The 19,993-nt window shown below is 54.3% G+C and overlaps 1 protein-coding gene across 2 annotated transcripts in view; it reads left to right on the top strand.

Moving 5' to 3' along the window:
- The window catches only part of CPNE5 (copine 5), a 96,525-nt gene continuing 76,532 nt past the window's right edge, over positions 1-19,993 (top strand). Inside the window, exons 1-3 of one of the 2 annotated variants that reach the window (XM_086706713.1) lie at positions 1-595; positions 16,429-16,469; positions 17,238-17,284. In XM_086706713.1, the coding sequence (XP_086562839.1) occupies positions 501-595; positions 16,429-16,469; positions 17,238-17,284 (183 nt within the window). In that variant the 5' untranslated portion in view covers positions 1-500. The remainder of the gene's footprint in view (positions 596-16,428; positions 16,470-17,237; positions 17,285-19,993) is intronic. The other variant, XM_086706714.1, reaches the window with a different exon arrangement.

Genomic DNA, 19,993 nt, shown 5'->3' with positions numbered 1-19,993 from the left:
CCCCGCTGCCGCCCGCGCAGAGACCCAGCGAGGGGCGGCGCAGCCCAGGCGCTCCCGGCGTCCGGCCACCCCCGCGCCCGAGCCGGCCCCCCACGCCCCTCTCCCTCTCCCTCACCCCTTCTGTTCCCCACCCGAAGCCGCACGCTCCTCTCCCCAAACCCCTCTCCACGACTCCGCGCGTGCCTCCGGTGCCCTCTCCCCGCGCCCCTCCGCCTCTCTCCGCTGCACCCCAGCTCCCTGGGCACCTCGCCCCTCTCCGCTGCCCCCGCCCCGGCCTCCTCGTCGCGTCACTTGCACCCCCTCCTCTACCCGCGGCCCCCGCTCCCTCCGCCCCCCTTCCCTCTCTCACTTCCCACGCCCCCTCTTCGCGCTCCTCTCTCCTCCCTTTGCCGCCCAGCGCCGGCTCCGGAGTTGGGGGAGAGCCCAGGGTTTCAGTCGCTTTGGAGGAGGCGTGAATCGCGCAGGGATTGACTAATTTGGGGTGGGGGGCGCGGTAGGCGATGGAGCAGCCTGAGGACATGGCGTCGCTGAGCGAGTTCGACTCCTTGGCGGGCAGCATCCCGGCCACCAAGGTGGAGATCACCGTGTCCTGCAGGTGAGCCGCCCGCTGGCCGGGTCCCCCTGCCCCGCCCCTGGACCCGGAGCCCCGCGGCTCCTGCCGCGCGGACCCTCTACCCTCGCGCGCCCCCTTTCAGAGTGTCCTTGCCTCCAGGATGCCCCCCGTGCCTGTCCAGCAGGAGCCCCTGCCCAGCCACGGGTGATGACCGCGGAATGGGGGGAAGCCAGGCTTGGGGTCCTATCTCGGAAAGTTTGCACTCCAGGCTGTTGCTGAGAAGAGATGTGAAGACACAGGAACAGGGGTCCGGGCGCCCCAAGCAGGAGAGGGAGGTAATGAAAGGCTATCCTGGGGTCTTGGCGCAGGTTATTGCCGATCAACTCTTGCCCAAATGATGAAGTGAGTGATTTTGCCCCATCCTCCCCAGGAATACCCAGCCTCCGCCTTCTCTGTTCTTCTATTCTCTCTTCTCTCTGCTCCTTTGCCCCAATATCCTCCTCTCCACCCCACCCACCCACTACCCTAGACCCCAGGGTTTGAAGCTTTTCTTCATCTCCAACAACAGAACCGGCGGAAAAGGATCAGATTGATTCATTCAATCAATGGATAACTGAGCTATGGATAACTGATAACAACTTAAAGTGGCACCATTAAAATAAACAATAACTTAGGTACACAGAATCTTAAGCCAAAGGACTAGGACAGCGAGTGTGGAATTTTAGAGTCCAGCAGGGGAGGGGAGGTGTGTTTTTATGGGCTACCACCCCCAAATCCTCAGTCATGTCACACAGACTTTGGGGGTAACTTCTCCATCCGAGAGCTGGGTCTCTCCCAGTTTCTCCCGAGGAAGAGGCTGCCCCAGGCAGTATGAGGCACCAGTGGAGAAGGGGGATTCTTCTCTAATGCAGTCATCATCCTGTGGCTGGCCTAGGGTCACTGCCTGGCTGGGCTGTGAGGGGTACTGTGGCCCTGGGCATAGCCCACCTTGACATTCCCCTGGATTTGCTGTTCCTCCTACCCTAGATGATGCTACCCAATAGCATTTCCGCGGTCCTGGCTGTGCCCTTGTTCCAAATCACCCACTCCGTTTTCATCCAGGCCCCTCTCTGGTCAGACCCTTCACTCACCCTCGTGGCCTCTCAACTCTCATTTCCACAGTTGTGGCCCTGGGGGCCCTGTAGCCAGACAGAGAGCTGGGCTGAGGCGCGGGAAGGGGAGGGACTGGGATTTGAGGGTGTGTAGGAGGGAGGGCCCGTGAGGTGGAGCATAGCCCCCCCTCCCATGCCAGGCCCTTCCTGGGTCTCCTGTGATAACACCCACATGTCTCCCCCGTGGTCCCGCACATCGCTGTCAGAATTCTCTCCTGACGCCATTTGCATCCTGCCATCGCTCTGCTGGGAGATTCCTGATGGCCCATTAGCTCCAGTCTCACCTCCTCAGCCATCAATAGTTGCCACAGCCTGCCTTTCCTTCCCTGTGGAGCACACATCCCTGCGCCTGACGCTCCCTCCCAGCTTGTCAGGCTTGTGTCAGAGCTGTCTCCAGATCCTTGTCACCACCGGGCTCTGAGCAGCCTATTCCCCATCCTGAATTCACCCCTCTTTCGTCTCTGCCAGTTCATGTCCCCCCATCCTGAAAAGCCTGTTCTCATGCCCCCCACTTGCAGCCCTCCTTTTCATCCATGAGACACCCAGTCCGAATCACAGTCTTCTGTGTCCCCTGGGTCCTGGGTACTCAGCCTGGCCCAGGGGTCACTCACATACCGAGCACTCCACCTCTGAAGCCATCTCAGGCGTGTAGGCTCCACCCCTCCTCCCCCAAAGCAACTGTCTGAGCATTTGAGGACGGGGATCCCCACCCTGGCTCAGACCTATGAACCCTCTACTCCAGTGGAGAGGAGAGGAGGCAGAGGGCACGTGGCACTGTGGCTTTGGAGTCAGACACCTTGAAACCGACTCAGCTCCACCCTTTGGGGCATGCTTTCCGCCTCCATCACCCCCGTTGGTCAAGTACAAACAACGAAACCTGTATTGGAGAAATCTTATTTGCTGAGGTAGCGCCTCTGCTTAGAGGAGTGGTTGGCATGCATGTTGCACATACGAAACAAACGCGGTTGGAAGAATTACGGGAGTAGAGGATGGGGAGGCACCCAGCACCTACTTTGCACTTGCTTGGCACATAGTCGGTGCTCAATAAGTAGGTACGATGATTACTGTAAGGCAGCAGCACTTGGCCCCTCCTGTTTGCTCTCGGAAAGCGGAGGGGTCCAAAGGACTCAAGGTTTTTGCCTAAGAAATACCCGGGGATCCCCCTGAGTTCCTGGGGGATGTGATTTGGGATCGGCCCTGGCATCTCAGGGGATGTGATCCATCAGCCCGACTCAGGCCCTGCTCCTGGTCTGAAAGCCACCCAGAGGGTGGGGCCTGGTGTCGGTAGGAAGGATGAGGAGGCAGGAGTCACCTGGAACAGAGGGGAGGCCAAAAACCAGTCTGGGTGGGCTTGGAATTGTAAATCCATCTTTCCCTCCAGCAGGTCCAAATATCTAGGTTCTAGAAGAAGGAGAGAGAGAAGGGAAAAGGGGAGGTGGGAGAAGAGGAGCAGAGGGAGGAGGGAGAGCTGCACAGAATGGCTTTCTCCAGCATATTCAAGACTCCATAAGTCTTCCTCCCCAGTATCCCGTGGTCGGCACTGACTGGGTCCCAGGAGAGGAGGTTAAGGGATGGCCTGCGCTGAGCATCTAGGTGACCCCTTCTGGTGGGCAGGGACAGGAAGGCAGGCAGAGGGGTTGGTGGGGTGAGAACTTCAGGGGGCTTTTAGAATGGGCAGCTCAGGTTGAGGGGCCTGGTATTTCAGGGAACTGGAAACTAGCATCCCTGGGATCCAGTTCCCTTCCAGCTCCGCCCTGCTCCTTAGGAAGGTCCCAGCCAACCCTGCAGCCCCAGGAGCTCTCTGCTCTTGCCTGGGAAAGACCTGATGCCCTGCCACGCCTCTCCTAGGGCACTGCTAGCTGAGCAGAGCTGCCCGGTCCAGGGGCACATCTGACCCCCTGCACAAGACCACCGTGGAGGCCTAGCCAAGCCTCCACTGAAGGCACATGACACTGTGGGATGGACGTACTTGGGTCTCTCCGCTTTGGGTAGCGTATCCCTTGGGCTGATCTATGGTCTACGTGCAAACACTTGTTTTCACTGACTTTAGTAAACTCAGGTTCAAATATTATAAAGCTTCTGGTCATTTGGCTCAATGGTTAGGAACATGAACTGTGGGATCTGTCTGCCTGGGTTCAAATCCCAGCTCTATCCTTGTGACGTTGCATAAACTACTTAACCTGTGCCTCTGTTTTCTCATCTGTAAAAGGTGTGCACTGATTGTTATCACAGTTATGAGGGTGAGGTGGATCAGTCCATGAATAGTAATTGATTTGCCTAGTATTTGACACATGAGAGTAAATAAACATTTGCCTTTCTAGTTGGATCCCAGGGTTTGTGTGGGTCCTGGAGATCTGATCCATGGAGAGATTTTTATTCACCCCTCCCCGCCTCAGCTTTACTGAGATAGATTTGACATACTGTGTACATTTAGAGATTCTGAAGGGTTGTTTTGGGGATAAGTAGAGTAGATGGTTTGTGGGACCAGATACCGGAAGACGTCGTAGAAAACGTGAGCCGCAAGCTTCTCCTTCCTCTGATGGTCTGTTGCAGACCTTTCCTGACGATTAGCCTTCCTGCAGACCCATTCCAAACTCAGCTATCTCATGTCCCATTCCCCAGGATCCTCACTATTTTTCAGGTCTCTCTGTGCAGGGATCCGGACCAGTGTGTTAGAAAGAGCGATTTGCATTTTTTATGTGACAGGAAACCTTTGCACTTCCACAGGGTCCTGCGGGAAGAAGGAATGCACAGTTTCACACGGTGGGGCTCTTGGCGCCCATAGGGAAGACAAGGAGGGGAGAGTCCAGAAGGCAGACAGTTTGCTTGGCCAGGCTGGAATCTCTCAAGCAGCGGCCGGGCCCCTGCCAGCGGGCGGGGTTGGAGGGCAGTTGCTGTCTCTGCCCCGAAGATGTTTTCTGCTGTCCAAGTTGGCGTTTTGCTGCCGAGCCCTGAGAGGCAGCCTAGCTCAGGAGCTGTGCCCCGGACCTCTCTCGGAAGGGGTGTGAATGGGCTCTGAATGCTTTCTTCTGACAGGCGCTGGGAGGGCAGCTCTGGGGAAGGAGGAGCCTGGGGGCAACGTGGCAGCTGTCAAGGCCAGTGTTAGGAAAAAGATTACTCCCAGGCGCTTGGTAGTGGAGCCAGGGGAATGAGTGGGAATTACTGAGTGCTTACTACGTGCTAGGCACTTCACATCTGTATTAGGCTGAACCGTATGCAGTGGTCTGTATTCAGCTGTTTTCGATCGACTCAAGCAGCCATTTGTTTCAAACTAAGATCATGATGTTAATTTTCGGTGGCTGCATGACGAATTACCGCGCGCCCAGCAGCTTACGACAACAGCCATTTATTTTCTGGCAGTTTCTGTAGGTCAGAAGCTTAGGCATATAGCGCACCTGGCCCCTCTGCCCAGGGCCTCGCCACGCTGAAATCAAGGTGTCTGCAGGGGCTATGATCTCATCTGAGGCTCGGGGCCTAAGCCAAGCTCATTTAGATGGTTGGCAGAATCCAGTTCCTCGAAGCTGTGGGATTAAAGTCCTGTTTTCTTGCTGGCTGATGGATCAGGAGGGTTCTCAGCTCCTGGAGGCCGCCCTCAGGTCCTAGCTGTGTGGACCTGTCACAACATGGCGGGTCCCTTCTTAGGAGTCAGCGGGAAGGTCTCTTCCCCAGTCGGCCGTGACAGAGTCTTATGTAAAGTAGCAGTGATCACCGGCATGAGTGTCGTCATATTTCCAGGTCCCACCCACACTCAAGGGGAGGGGATTATGCAGGCTTGTTCACCAGGGGGCAGGACTCTTGGGGACCATCTTCGATTTCTGCCATCCACAATTACTGTATCTTTTTAACCTTGCAACAATCCTATAAGGTACGTGGAAGTAGTTTCCCTTTTTGCCGATTAGGAAATCAGAGCTCAGAGAGGTTAAGGGACCTGCCCAAAAGGTTTCAGTTAGCACATTTTGAAGAATGGGATCCAAATCCAGTTTCCTCAGACTTCAGAGCCTTGAGGGCTTCTTGAGGTTGGGGATTGGGGTCTCCATGAGGGTCATCGTAGGGGCCTGGGTGCCAACCACAGTAGATGTCACCAAGGAGTACGTGCTCTCTCTCCAAGGATGGGAAAGGCCTTCCTTACTCTAGAATGCCTCTGCTTCTGGGAGGCAAACCCAGAACGGGAGGAATCTCTAGGGAGCGGAGACCACAGAGAGTCATGGGATGGCAGTGAGCTTTCCATGGCATCCAGACCATATGGTGGTAGCTCCCATTCCTCCTCTCCCAGCCCACAGTTCTTGCTTGGACCCAAGGCCATTGCTGGAGATGACTTACCATGGGGAAGAGAGGGTGGGAGGAGGTAAGGGGAATAAGGCTGGAAAGCTTTGGGGCACAGAGGAGTCAGGTTCAGCTAGGAATGTTTCAGCTATAGATAACAGAAAATCTGGTAGTGGCTCAAACCCCAAATATATATATTTTTTGTCAGATCACAGTGAGTCTGGAGGTAGGTTATCTCAGTGCACGTTTGTCAGCTCACTTTGCTACCAAGAACCCAGCTATCTTTCTACTCTGCTGCCATCCAAATGGTGGACCTCCTTGTTACAAAATGGCTGCACCTGTTCCAGGCATCACAACCACATCCAAAGATAGGAAGCAAGGCATGGGGCCAAAGGCCTCTGTTTCACAAGTTCTTTTTTTTTTTTTTTTTTTTAATTTTTTTTTTTCAACGTTTATTTATTTTTGCGACAGAGAGAGACAGAGCATGAACGGGGGAGGGGCAGAGAGAGAGGGAGACACAGAATCGGAAACAGGCTCCGGGCTCTGAGCCATCAGCCCAGAGCCTGACGCGGGGCTCGAACTCGCGGACCGCGAGATCGTGACCTGGCTGAAGTCGGACGCTTAACCGACTGCGCCACCCAGGCGCCCCACACAAGTTCTTTTATCTGAAAAGCACAATCCTTCCCCAAATCTCACCAGACTTCCCCTTCTATTTCAGTGGCTAAAGCTAGGTCTCACATCCTCCTCTAGAGGACTAGCATATTAGTTAGCATGGGCTGCCATAACCAAATACTATAGACTGGGTGGTTTAAACAACAGAAATTTATTTCCCGCCATTGAGGATGTTAGTCTGAGATCAGCATAGTTGGGTTCTGGGGAGGACTCTCTTCCTGACTTCAGATGGCCACCTTCTCACTGTGTTCTCACGTGGCAGAGAAAGAGAGAGCAAGCTCTCTGGTATCTTTTCTCATAAGGACACTAATCCCATCACGAGGGCCCCACCCCCATAACCCTAATTACCATCCGAAGGCCAATCTCCAAATACCATCACATTGAGGATTAGTGTTTCAATATATACATTTTAGGAGGTACACAATTCAGTTGATAGCAACAAGGGATAAGCATCTACCTTCTAGGATTTCGGGTGTTTCTATCAGATACCTCAACCATTGTGGATTCTGTTAGCAGGAAGAGAGTGAGGAATGCTTGCTGGGTGGACAGCCATGACCTCTGCCACAGGAGGCTTTCCAAGTGATCCATATGTTACCTGAGCTCCCTGGGGGTACTTGGGAGTTTGGTATCTCTGAGGACTAGCTCCTTAGATTTTCCTGCAGTCAGTGGACAGCCTGTGTTAGGTGACTGGGGACTGATTCTCCAAGCACAGCTTGGCCAGACCCCTGACTATCTCTGTTCTTGACAGTTTCCTGGGCAAGAAAAAAAAAAAAAAAAAAAAAACCCTGAAAACTTAGTGTGATAAGTTGGCATACGTTCCTGGGCAAAACATTGCAATATGGCTCTGTCCTCTAATACTGCTCACTTCTGGTGGCCCAGCATAGTGCCTGCAGGTCCCAATAGGGGAGCTTTATGCCTTTGGATCTTGAAGAATCCTGGGCAGGACACTGAAAGTCAATGCGGTTCCTGGCTTACCCTCTCCACAATCTCAGCCGGCTCAGTTAAGTTCTCTAGCCTCAGTCTTTCCATCTGTTAAATGGGGAGAAATATATTGGTCCTGTCCACGTTCTATAAGATTGTTATAAAGACAAACGAGATTATATTTGTGAAGTTCTGTGTAAACTGGGATGTACTGGGGCGCCTAGGTGGCGCAGTCGGTTAAGCGTCCGACTTCAGCCAGGTCACGATCTCGCGGTCTGGGAGTTCGAGCCCCGCGTCAGGCTCTGGGCTGATGGCTCAGAGCCTGGAGCCTGTTTCGGATTCTGTGTCTCCCTCTCTCTCTGCCCCTCCCCCGTTCATGCTCTGTCTCTCTCTGTCCCAAAAATAAATAAACTTGAAAAAAATAAATAAACTGGGATGTACTAAATAAAATTAATAATGGTAATAGGTACCAATAACTGAACACTACTGAAACATTCATTTGTTCAACAATTGGTACTGATCCTCATTTGCTATTGAGTCTGAATAGTTTTTATTTATTTTATTTTGAGAGAGAGAGAGAGGCCAGGGGGAGGGGCAGAGAGAGGGGGGAGAGAAAGAATCCCAAGCAAGCTCCGTGCTGTCAGCACAGAGCCCAACGCAGGGCTCGTGTCCACAAACCGTGAGATCACGACCTGACCCAAAACCAGGAGTCAGACACTTAACCGACTGAGCCACCCAGGTACCTCGAGTCTTGAGTTTGAAGTGCTGAGGATATAGTGGTGAACAAGATAGACAAACTCTCTTGTTGAACTCACAGTGATCTGTGTGTGGGGGGGTGGGGAGGGGGATTATAACAAATATATACATTTTTTTTATTAAGCCAGTAATGTCTGATAGAGATAGGTGTTCTGCAAATAAGTCTGTGGTTGTTGGGGACACTACAGACAGGATGAGCGGGTAACATCGAGCTGAGAGCCAAAGGATGAGAAACCAACTGGGGAAGGAACCGTAGGGAAGGTGATTCAGAGGGGTAGAACGGCAAGTGCAAAGGCCAGGTGGCAGAAGAGACCTTGGTATGCTCTCAAAACTGCAGAGAGGCCAGTGTAGCTGGAGCGGTGTGGGAGATGGGGAGGGAAGAAAGCCGAGCTTAGAGGGGAAATGGGGGATGTGGGTCATGGCCTTGTGACCAGCTCGAAGGGGTTGGGTATTTTAACAGCACCTGGGGGGGTCGGGTGGTTAACCGGGAGTAATGTGATCTGATACATTTTCTAAAAAAACTTTTCTCTGGTTGCTGTGACGACGGGGGCAGGGACTGAAGCACACTGCTAGGCAGGAAGCTACTGCCACATCCGAGCGAGCGAGCGAGAGACAATGCTGATGGTGGTGTGGGGTTTGGAGTGTGTTTTTGAAGTAGCAACCTTTAAGACGATGAATAGGACCGGAGGGGGCATAAGGGAGTGAGGAGTCAACGTGCTTCCTGCCTTCCTATTTTAAGCTATTGGTTTCACAACTGCAGAAGGCAGGTATGTGACCCCATACGCAGATGAGGAAACTGAGGGTCAGTAGCTTGTCCAGAGTCACAGAATTACCACGTGGCCGTGTGGAGATTCCAGCGTGGATGCCTCTGAGGCCAGAACTCAGGCTCTCTTCCTTTGGCCACACAGCATGGGAGAGACAATTATTGCAGTAATTAATAATAGTCATAATAATAATGCAAATAGCCCCAGGAAGGAGAGCTCTTTAAGCCGTGTGCAAATTGCTTTTTAGACCTTGGTGAGGTGGCTTGGCAGGGAAACAGTGCACGCGGGTGAGGAGCGGGATCTCAAAGGGGGAGATGGGCAAGTGCCAAGGGCTGGGTGCCAACGTCCCTTTCTTCCCCAGCTCCCTCCTCTTTTCTTGGATTCCTTCTGCGTGTGTGGATGGAGAGCAGGGCAGGAGGAGACAGAAAGCCCTCCAGTTCTCTCCAGCCATTCCTTTGGAAGCAGCCCTGCTGAGAGCCAGGGCAGGACACAGGGGAGAGTGAGAAGGGGAGGGGGCACTGCTGGCCAGGATGGGGTTTGGGGTGGCCCTGGGTTTGGAAATGCAGACACTCTCCGTGGCACCTGTAGCTGGGTTTGGGCGTCAGACTTCAAGCTCAGCGTGTTCCCTGGCAAGTTGGGTGACACTGGGCACCTCTCTCATCCCCAGCACCCTGGCCTCTAGAAGGAGGCCACGTCCACTTCCTGGCATTTGATACGTAGGGTGAATAGGGTGTCACAGGTTAAGCACTCGGAGCAGACTGTCTCTGTGATTAATGTCTGCCAGCTCCCACCCTCTTCGCCTGCCTGGGGTGTGGGCCAGATGTTTGGGGTCGAATTGCTCCGCAGAGAAATGGGGTGTTGCCGGGAGGCTCTTCGGGGCCAGGGATCTCTGTGGATCTTCTCGAGATTCCTGTTTCTCCCCGATGGTGGCTCACGTGTCCCCAGTCTGCTCTCCGTAAGGAAGGCCGTGCAGCCGTATTGGGCAGTGGTGAGCATGCGGGGGCTCAAAGTCCTGCTGCAGCCCGTTTAGGGGGGCAGATCGTGAGGCGTCCCTAGAGATCCTACTTCATTCTCCACAGGCCTTTAGCGAGCACCCATTGAATTCCAGGCACCGAATTGCAGCTTACTACAACGTTAGACACTCTTCTAACTGTTTTGCATCTGTGAGCTCTGTTAATTCTCAGAAAATCCCAAGGAGAGAGGGACTCTTATTATCCCCACTTTACAGATGGGGATACTGAGGCACAGGGAGGTTAAGTGAGGTCATCCACCTAGTAAAGGGCAGAACTGAGTTTTGGACTGAGCAGTGAAGCTCCACATCTGCTCTCTGTGCTCCCCACCTCTTGCCAGACGTTGGAAGGATGCTTAGGGAGAGTTGCTGGGGAAAAGATGAACCAAGTTTTTGTAACTCAGGAACCTCTTTGGGAATCTGATGACAGCTCTCCAAAAAGAATGCATCCAAATGTACCAATATGCCATGTTTTCCTTCCAGTTTCAGGGGGTCCGTGGGGACTCCTGGTCCAGGAAAGGCTGAGGGTGAGTGCTCTTAATGTGTTTCCCACTATGCCGTCGCTGGAGTCATTGCTCAGAGCATCTATACAGCATTTATGGGCTTCGCTTAGAGACAACCAGGGATGTGTGATGGTCAGTTTACCCAGCAACTCAGCTCAAGAGCAAATGTGTCTCCCTCTCAGACTGGGGCTCCCTGAGGGCAGGGCTGTGTCTCCCCCTCAGATTGGGGCTCCCTGAGACAGGGCTGTGCCTCCCCTCAGACTTGGACTCCCTAAGGCAAGGCTATGTCTCCCCATCAGACTGGGGTTCCTGAGAACAAGGCTGTGTCTCCCTCCCCTCAGACTGGGACCTCCTGAGGGCAGGTTGTATTTCCCCTCCTTAGCCTGGGGCGCTCTGAGGGCAGGACTATGTCTCCCCCCTCAGACTGGGGCTCCCCAAAGGCAGGGCTGTGTCTCCCCCCTCAAACTGGAGCTCCCCGAAGGCAGGACTATGTCTCCCCCCCCTCAAACTGGGGCTCCCTGAAGGCAGGGCTGTGTCTCCCCCCTCAGACTGGGTATCCCTGAGGACAGGGCTGTATCTCCTCCTCTCTCTGACTGGAGAGTTCCAGCCTATACTCCCTACTGTTTTAAGTCTCACAGATGGGAGGGTGGTACCCTCAGGCTCCCTTCTTTGGCACCAGGTAAGAGGTCCTATTTCCGCCTTCAGTGCTCTCTCCCTTTGCTGGGGCTTTGGAGACTCCTGACCTCACCACTCAGTGCATAGTTGTTTTTTCTGGCTGCCACCGAATCGAAAACGATTCCTTAGGGGAGAGGAGGGAGGAAAGGGGCCCTGGGCTCCTTCCCCAGCCTTGACTTCAGGAACAAAAGAAGCTAAGCTCCAGGCTGCTGTGCGGGCAGCTGAAGGGTTTTATGCTGTTTTGGGGAAAAAAACACCTTTTGCCTGTTGGAAAGAATTTCTCTTTGAGCTCTCCCAAGACGGAAGGTGGAGAAAAAGCACTTATGGTCTGGTGTGGCCGAGCCCTGTGGTCGGGGCCCTGCTTCAGGCCAGACCTGGTCTCCTTCCACCCTGCTTCTCACCGGCTGTGTCTGTGGGCAAGTCAGTCGCTGTCCCTCAGCCTGCGAGTCCTCGGTGCCTCGGGGTGAGGGTCACGTGACAGCTTTCAAGCACTGTGTCTGTGTACATGGTTGCGGTGGGGGAAGCTGAGGCCCTAAAGACCCCAGTGTCCCAACATGCAGTGTTTGGACTGCTGCCATCAGAAGCATGGTGTGTGGGTGTGGGTGTGTGTGGTGGGGAAGAGAGTTGAAACATGACTTCCAGGAGCCCATCCAGACCAGCAGAAACCGGGCTCTGGGCCTAGGGCCCAAGAATCTGCCTTTTTACAAGAGGGGGCAAGGGTGAGTCCCAGGAAGTGAGAGGCTCATGGCTCGTGTGGGGAAGCCACCATTTCAAGGCCATGAGAGTTGGCTCAGCGGGCCCTGAGGCTTCTGTTAGGACAGGCCCTTGGGGTCAGGTACAGATAGGGGCAATTGTGGATGATGTAAGGGATCAGAGAGGGGTGTAGGGTGCAGGGACTTAGGTAAAGGGGCAGAGGGGCCTTAAGCTGAGTGGGAGGGAAGGTGGGGAGGCCAAGAAGGGGCCTGAGGCTGGGGTGAGTGGGGCTGCTGTTAGCCAGTAGGAGATTCAACACATACAATGGGGTGCTGGGAGTATATGTGTTGGGGGAGGGCTTCCTTGGTCAGGTGAGGGTGGAGGTGGCTCGTGTCGCCCATCCTGTGTCTCTCTTTTTCACCGAATGAACCTGAACACCCGCCAGGAGAGTGGCCGCTCTGTTCAGCCACTGAACAGATGACTGACAGGGTCAGTCAGGGTCAATGATGACTGACCCTCTGAGCAGCCTCACTAGGCCCAGGTGCTCCAGAGCAGTCCTGAGGGAGGAACCAGTTTAGCCCTCCTTTATAAGTGGGGACATTGAGACACAAGGAAGGCAAGAAACTTGTCCAGAGCTGGAATGTGAACCCCGCTTGTCTGCCTGCCGCCCACGCACTTAACCACTAGGCCGTACAGCTAAAAGAGAGTCTAGGGGCCGGTCCTGACTGAGCAGACACCATGCGGGTGGGGAGACAAGAGCCTTACCCATGTGGCCATTCCTCTTGGTCTTCCTTCATCCAGATTTGCCAGCACCCTGCTCTGAGTCACATGCTGGGCTGGCCTGCAGCAGAGGTGGGGTCCCTAGCATGGAGGAGCACCCAGCCAGTGTGGGAGATAGATGTGTCCCTCATTTTGCAGCCCAGGGTGTGCTGAGTATATGGGGCCCTACAAGTCAGGGGCTGCACACTACAGGCCCAAGAGAGCTCTGGGGAGGGGAGAGGAGATGGTTGTTGGTCAGTGCCTGTTCAGGGAAGGCAAAATCAAGGACAGATAGGAATTGGACAAGGGTTTTTGTCATCCTCGGGGGTCCGGGTCAGGCTAACCCAAGCCCCAGGGCTCCGTGAGAGTCCAGAGGTTACAGGGCAGGGAGCCACTGAAGCTACATGACTGGTTCTATTTCTCAGTCTAGGTGGGAACATGGGCAGAGCCACCTCTGTCTCTGTCTCTGTGTCCTTCCTTTTCTGTCTCTATCTCTCTGTATCTTTTTGTCTCTCTCTGTCTCTCCGTCTCTGTCTGTCTGTCACACACGCATGCACACACACACACACGCGCGCGCTGAAATCCAGCATCTTACTAGTCTAGATGTGACAAAACCTGAGTTCCAGACCCAAGTTTGGAGGAGACCCAGACCTTACAGAAATGAGATGTCCTTTCTCAGAGTCTCATATTCCTGATTTATAAAGGAATTGGAAAAGGTGACCTCAGGTCCCTTCTAGCTTGAACATTCTAAGGTTTTGTGCAATTATAGAATTTCATTATGGAATTCAAAGATAAATTCCAGCACTCTCTTTAATAAAGTCCTGCCCCTCCCCCACAACCCTCTTTATTACTCCTCACTACGCCTCATGTTCTGCCCACTGTAGAGTCTCATCTTTGGTGTGAAGGCATTTTGCCCTTTGCTGAAATCAAGATAGACCCTCCTGCCCCCAAACCTAGCACACTGCAGGAGGAGGTGGTCAGCCCACCTCCATGGTGTGGATGCATGTACTTTTTTTTTTTTTTTTTCAACGTTTTTTTTTACTTATTTTTGGGACAGAGAGAGACAGAGCATGAACGGGGGAGGGGCAGAGAGAGAGGGAGACACAGAATCGGAAACAGGCTCCAGGCTCCGAGCCATCAGCCCAGAGCCCGACGCGGGGCTCGAACTCACGGACCGCGAGATCGTGACCTGGCTGAAGTCGGACGCTTCACCGACTGCGCCACCCAGGCGCCCCTGCATGTACTTAAAAGTGATGTCTTGGGGCACCTGGGTGGCGCAGTCGGTGAAGCGTCCGACTTCAGCCAGGTCACGATCTCGCGGTCCGTGAGTTCGAGCCCCGCGTCAGGCTCTGGGCTGATGGCTCAGAGCCTGGAGCCTATTTAAAAAAAAAAAAAAAAAGTGATGTCTTACCTGTACTCCCCCTGCCCCCTTCAGGGCTGCCTTTCATCATTTCATCTGGTGCTCACTGCGGTGGGCTGGGAGGTTTATCAGATGATGTCCAAAGTGACAGCTGTCCCGGAGCAGATCTGGTGCAGGAGTGGTGGAGACCAGCAGAGGGGGTGTGGGTGTGGGTGGGTGTTTGCAGCGGCCTCTAGGGAAGAGGCCCCTGAATGAAGGCTGGAACAGAGGGTGGGGATCTGGGGATCCCTCTCTCAAGGGCATCTCTGGGAGTCTTGGGGATTCATGAGCGTGATCTGGGGCCTCCCCAGCAGCAGGGGTGCCATGTGCTGGCACCTGGTTGCCACTGCATCTGTCCATTCATCAGCTGGTCTCTGGCTCCCACCTCCCACCTTTGGCATTGACTGTGGGGTCAAATTGCCCAGATAGACTGCCACTCCTGATGGCTTTGGTGACAGTGACCCAGGGTAAGGCCTTCTTCTAGATCTTTCTGGCTCTACCACTGCCTATTCCCTGCCGCTCCTTGGGTTTCATTCTCCCCTCCTAGGAGAAGACGGAACAGATGACCCAGAGGGCTCCATATTCTGACAGTTGGAGTTGGGGGTCAGGAAGCCACACGGACCGGTGTCTGTTGTTTCTCCTTTCTGAGAAAGGAGTTCATGGAAGGAGTGGAGGGACAGGGTGAGAAGACCCCTGGGGACATCTGGAAGGGAGGTGGGACAAGGCTAAGATGGCTGGCAAGGCCAGAGTTTACTTTATTTATCTTATAATGTTTTATTTATCGTCGAGACGGTGCAAGTGGGGGAGGGGTGGCGAGAGGGGGACAGAAGATCTGAGGCAGGCTCTGTGCTGACAGCAACGAGCCCGATGTGGGGCTTGAACTCAGGAATCACGAGATCATGACCTGAGCTGAAGTCGGACGTTCAACCGACTGAGCCACCCAGGCGCCCCGGGCAGGCTTACTTTAGGGTAGTGTAGGAAGGAACAGTAGCTTGCAGAGGCAGGAGGGCTCACAGAAGTCTTCCAGGGGTGGGGGTGGGGGCCCTTACACGAGTCAACAAGGTCTTTGATGAGGAGGTCGCCCACTGGGCTTCTGGGACTCGGTCCCACTGGAGACTTGGGAGCACTCCTGGGATCTGCCTGGCATTGGGGGGTGGGGAGAGCAATGAAGAACTGGGTATTTACCCCCAAGTCCTGCCCATCATTGGTTGAGGGCTGACCTGGGGAGCATACACTTCCTGGTAATTTGCAGCTGGCTTGCCAGAGAAGGCCCTTGGGAGAGAAGCAGATGCCGGAGGAAACTGTGGGTGTGTACAGGAGCTAGAAGGGCTGAGGAGATAGGGTAAGGCATCAGCAATCTTCAGGACTGGTTCTCTTGTCTCCATTGTACAGGTGAGGAAACAGAGGCTCCGAGAAGCCGAGTCACATCCCAGCCAGAAACTGAGTTTCCAGTGGGCTGTGTTGCTTCCTGACAGCAGCAGGTCACTATAGAGTGAGGGACACAGATGTTCAGGACATACCCTTGCCTGATCCTTCTGTGCCTCCGCTTCCGCATCTGTCCGATGGGATGATGCCTACCCGGTACTAACCTCGCAGGGCAGCCGTGTGAATTGGGAGCGAATTTACAGGACACTTAGCATCCATCACTGGGGTTCAAGAGCGTGTGATAGCACGGAAGCGGGGCAGGAGGGGCTCGCCACCCGTTCAGGACCTCTCGGTCCCCAGATGTGTCCATCGTCCTGCTGTAGTGCCTTCAAGTCTGATTATCAGGGCCATGTGTTAGCTTCCGGGGACCCTGTTCAAATGAGTCTGTATCCCATGGCGCCAAGTATCATTAATCTATCGGCATAGATGAGAGGGTTGAATAAACTGGCTGTAACTAGAGCCCTCAGAGAATGGGACACAAGGTGGCTAAGTTTTGTTTGCTGGATTTTACTTTATGTATTTTACTTTATTTATTTATTTAGTGACAGGAGAATTTCTGGAACAGGCTAAGACATTGGGCAGAGTGAGGTTTGGCTCAAGAGTGAGGTCCTGCGGGATCCAGCGTGCCCAGAGTGTGTGTGGCTGGTTGGGGTGGGAGGTGGGGAGCCCCGCTCCTTAGGAAGCTGAGCTGAGGGACCTCCAGGGCCCGCCCGCCCTATGCCGGTTTTAATGAGCACCTAATGATCTTGTCCTGAAGGAGCCGTCTTCTCTTCCGGTTTTGCCTGCAGCGGGCCTGAGGCAGCCTCTGCGTCTCACATCGGCCCGAATCCCCCGAGAGCCTCCTCTCTGGCTGTGCTAACTCTTCTTCTCTCCCCGCTCTTTCAGGAACCTTTTGGACAAAGACATGTTTTCCAAGTCCGACCCACGTAAGTCCTGCTCTGACCATAATAACAGTAACAACAACAGCAACGCCATTCCGACCGATTGCGGCGGCCGACCCTGGAGCCCTTCCTGCGTGCTATGTGCCAGGCACCACTCCGGGTGCATCCAGGCTGTTTAGTGTTTTACTGGTACTGTCTGGAGGAGAACTGGAGAGTCTGACCCTTCCCAGCCTGCAGGAACTGGTGAAGATTCAACACGACCAAGGGGGTTGGCAGGGATCGGGGTGTCTGAGGCCAGGAGTTCTGGGTCCCAGGGAGACCGGTACATTTTAGAGCCCCAACTGGCTGTGGTCTGGGGCGGGGAGGGGCGGGGATGAGCGCTGATTTTGCAGTCCAGGGAGCTAGCCCTGAGCAATGCCAGTCGACTGTATGATCTCAGACAGGTCATTGGCCGCCTCTGGGCCGCAGTGTGCCCATCAGTGAGGTGGGGCTGGTGATGGTACAAGGCCTCATGAGACTGCCTTGGGGTCTGAAAGGATGCAGATGTCCTCTCCCGTCTCTGCGACTCAGTCCTCCATGTGCCCTCCATCACGTTCTGGCCTAACCTCCTCCAAAAGGGTGCCTCTCCCAGACATGCTTATGTTCTAGGCCCCTTCTCCAAGCTGACCACCCCCACCCCGGCTCCAGACGTAAACGGTGCGACCCAGGTCAGAGTCTCCTGAGATGCCTCCCCCTCCAGAGCTGTCCCCATCTGGGGCCCCCACCTTCCTCTTGGCCTGGGGTCTTAACCCTGTTTTTCTCCTTTCCCCACAGTATGTGTCATGTATACTCAAGGGATGGAGAACAAGCAGTGGCGGGAGGTAGGTGGCTAACTCTTCCCCACCCTGGAAACATCGCCTGGCCCTCATTATGTGTCTGTTTGTCTAACTCTGGAGACATCCCACCTGATGTGTTTGGGAGCGCAGCATCTGAGCCGCTGGGAAGGATAGCAAGGCTTGAAGAGCATGGAGTTTTGTCCCTGCTATGGCAAGAAGAAACATGGTGGAGGGAAAAGTTCCTGCCCTCTGTGTGCCAGTCTGAGGGGGAGACAGCCCTGCCCTCAGGGAGCCCCAGTCTGAGGGGGGAGATGCAGCCCTGCCCTCAGGGAGCCCCAGTCTGAGGGGGGAGACGCAGCCCTGCCCTCAGGGAGCCCCAGTCTGAGGGGGGAGACACAGCCCTGCCCTCAGGGAGCCCCAGTCTGAGGGGGGAGACGAAGCCCTGCCCTCAGGGAGCCCCAGTCTGAGGGGGAGACAGAGGGAATCCAGGCCCAATAAGAAAGAAAGATCTCGTGTGGTGGCCTAAGACATGGACATGGCAGCTGGCGCCATGTCTCATCTACACCAGCCTTCCCTTGGTTTCTGACCAATGTGATCATTCAGTTAGGTGATGCCCTTGCTTGGAAACCTTCAGTGACTCTTCTCTGCTTTGAATCAAGTCCCAACTCTTTAGTCTGCCTTCCAAGCTCTGCCAAGAACCTGGGGAGTCCCTCCTGGACGACAGGGCCAGCATGAGAATAGCCAGTAAAAGCCTCAGTAACTCAGACTTGATTAACAAACCTCCTTCCTTGTCAGGTTGGCCAGGGCGTCACCTGCCCTGCTTCCTACCCCTGCCCCCGTGTGGGGCAGGAGCAAGTGGCCGAAGGGGGTGAATTTTATCCATAAAATGTGTGGGAAGTATTTCCACAGGGGCTGGGCTAAACTTTACCTTTTTCGCCCTCTCTGAGACCCTAAGCCAATTACAGTGTAAACCAGATTGCTGGGGGAACGTTTAGCCTACTTAAGTGAACTAATTACTTTTGAAGCCTTTTGGCCGAGCTTCACAGAAAGCAGCAATGTGTTAATGTCGTAGTGATTCATTCAGGAAAAGTCTGGACGGGCCTCTTCCTGAGGGCACTGCCCTGCTAGCGATTAATTACATTCAGTAATTGAGACTTGTCTCCATTTGGGTCAGGGTCCCTGACTGTCCACCTTGTATCGTTATCCCCTCACCCTCAGGTGGAGCAGAGGAAAGGTGGGAGGCCTTGGTGTCAGGTACCCCTGTGCTTTGTTCCTGGCTCCAGCCCTTTCTGGAGGCGGGATCTGGAGCAAGTTGCTTACCCTTTCTGTGCCTCAGTTTCTACATCTGTAATATGGGGATAACACCTACCTGGTAAGCCTGTGGTGAGAGCGGGTGAAACAAGATGGGGATGTAATGTTCCTGGTGGGCAGTCATTGCTCAGTAAATACCCTTGTATGGCATCATCCAGAGCGTTCAGGGCCACCCGGTCCCTCCCCCGTCGGTTAATATTTGCAACGGTAAGCATTTATGTGTCCCAGGCAACCTATCAGGTGCAGCGGGGAAAGAGGGAGATAGTCAAAAAAAATAGAGCCTCACCAAAAGCTGGAACTATGGAGTTTGCAGCCTGGAAGGGGAGATTCACATGTGGGAATAATCCCAACAGAGGAAACGGTGACAGAAAAAAGTATCAGTGGGAATAAAGTGGGAGTTCAGAGGAGAGAGAGAGTTACAGCCAGGACACCATGTTTAGCTACAGCACTTTTTTTTTTTTTTTTAAAGATTTATTTATTTTTTGAGAGAGACAGCACAAATGGGGAAGGGGCAGAGAGAGAGAGATGGACAGAAGATCCGAAGTGGGCTCCGTGCTGATAGCACCGAGCCCGATGCAGGGCTCAAACTCATGAACTGCGAGATCATGACCTGGGCGGAAGTTGGATGCTCAGCTGACTGAGCCACCCAGGCGCCCCTAGCGAAAGCACTTTGATGGCTCATTGGACTTTCATTTATTTATTTATTTAAAAAAATTATGTAAACGTTTGTTTATTTTTGAGAGAGTGCGAGCGGGGGAGGGGCAGAGAGCGAGGGAGACACAGAATCGGAAGCGGACTCCAAGCGCTGAGCTGTCAGCACAGAGCCTGATGTGGGGCTTGAACCCACGAACCGCGAGATCATGACCTGAGCCGAAGTCGGACGCCCAACCGGCTGAGCCACCCAGATTCCCCTAGCTAAAGCACTTTGCTAGCTCATTGGACTCTTAAAAATCCAGTGTGACTAAGCACAAGCCATCGGGCTAAGGGGTGCATGCCGTAGAGCAGAGGAGAACATGGGTCAGAAGGAACTTCCAGATCATCCGCTCCACCCCCTCATTCTATAGAGAGGGGCAGGCCTGGCCTCAGGTGGTGGAGGCAGGGCGCTAGGCCCCAGTGCAGTGGGAGCACCCACCTGGAGGAGCAGGGTTTCACTCAAGCTGGGGGACACGGCACAAGGGCCCAGCAGCAAAGATGTTGGTAGAAGGGAAGGCACAGCGGGAGGCCGGAATGAGCAGGTCAGTCCAGGTCCTGGGCAGCTGGAGGAGCTAATAAGGGGCTGTTTATAAAGGAGTCCTCGGGGTTTAGGGAAACCAGCGAGGGGTGACGAATCATGAGGCTGGCAACAGCAGAAAGCTGTTACTACTAAAGGCCTGAGGAGGTAAGGGGACGCAGAACCCCAGGGGGACTTCCTAGGAGGAGCGGGGGCCCCGGGCAACCTCACTC

Source organism: Puma concolor, chromosome B2 (assembly GCF_028749965.1).
Source record: "Puma concolor isolate L17-30 chromosome B2, mPumCon1.1.hap2, whole genome shotgun sequence".
NCBI lineage: Eukaryota > Metazoa > Chordata > Mammalia > Carnivora > Felidae > Puma > Puma concolor.
This window is presented reverse-complemented; position numbering and strand designations above follow the sequence as displayed.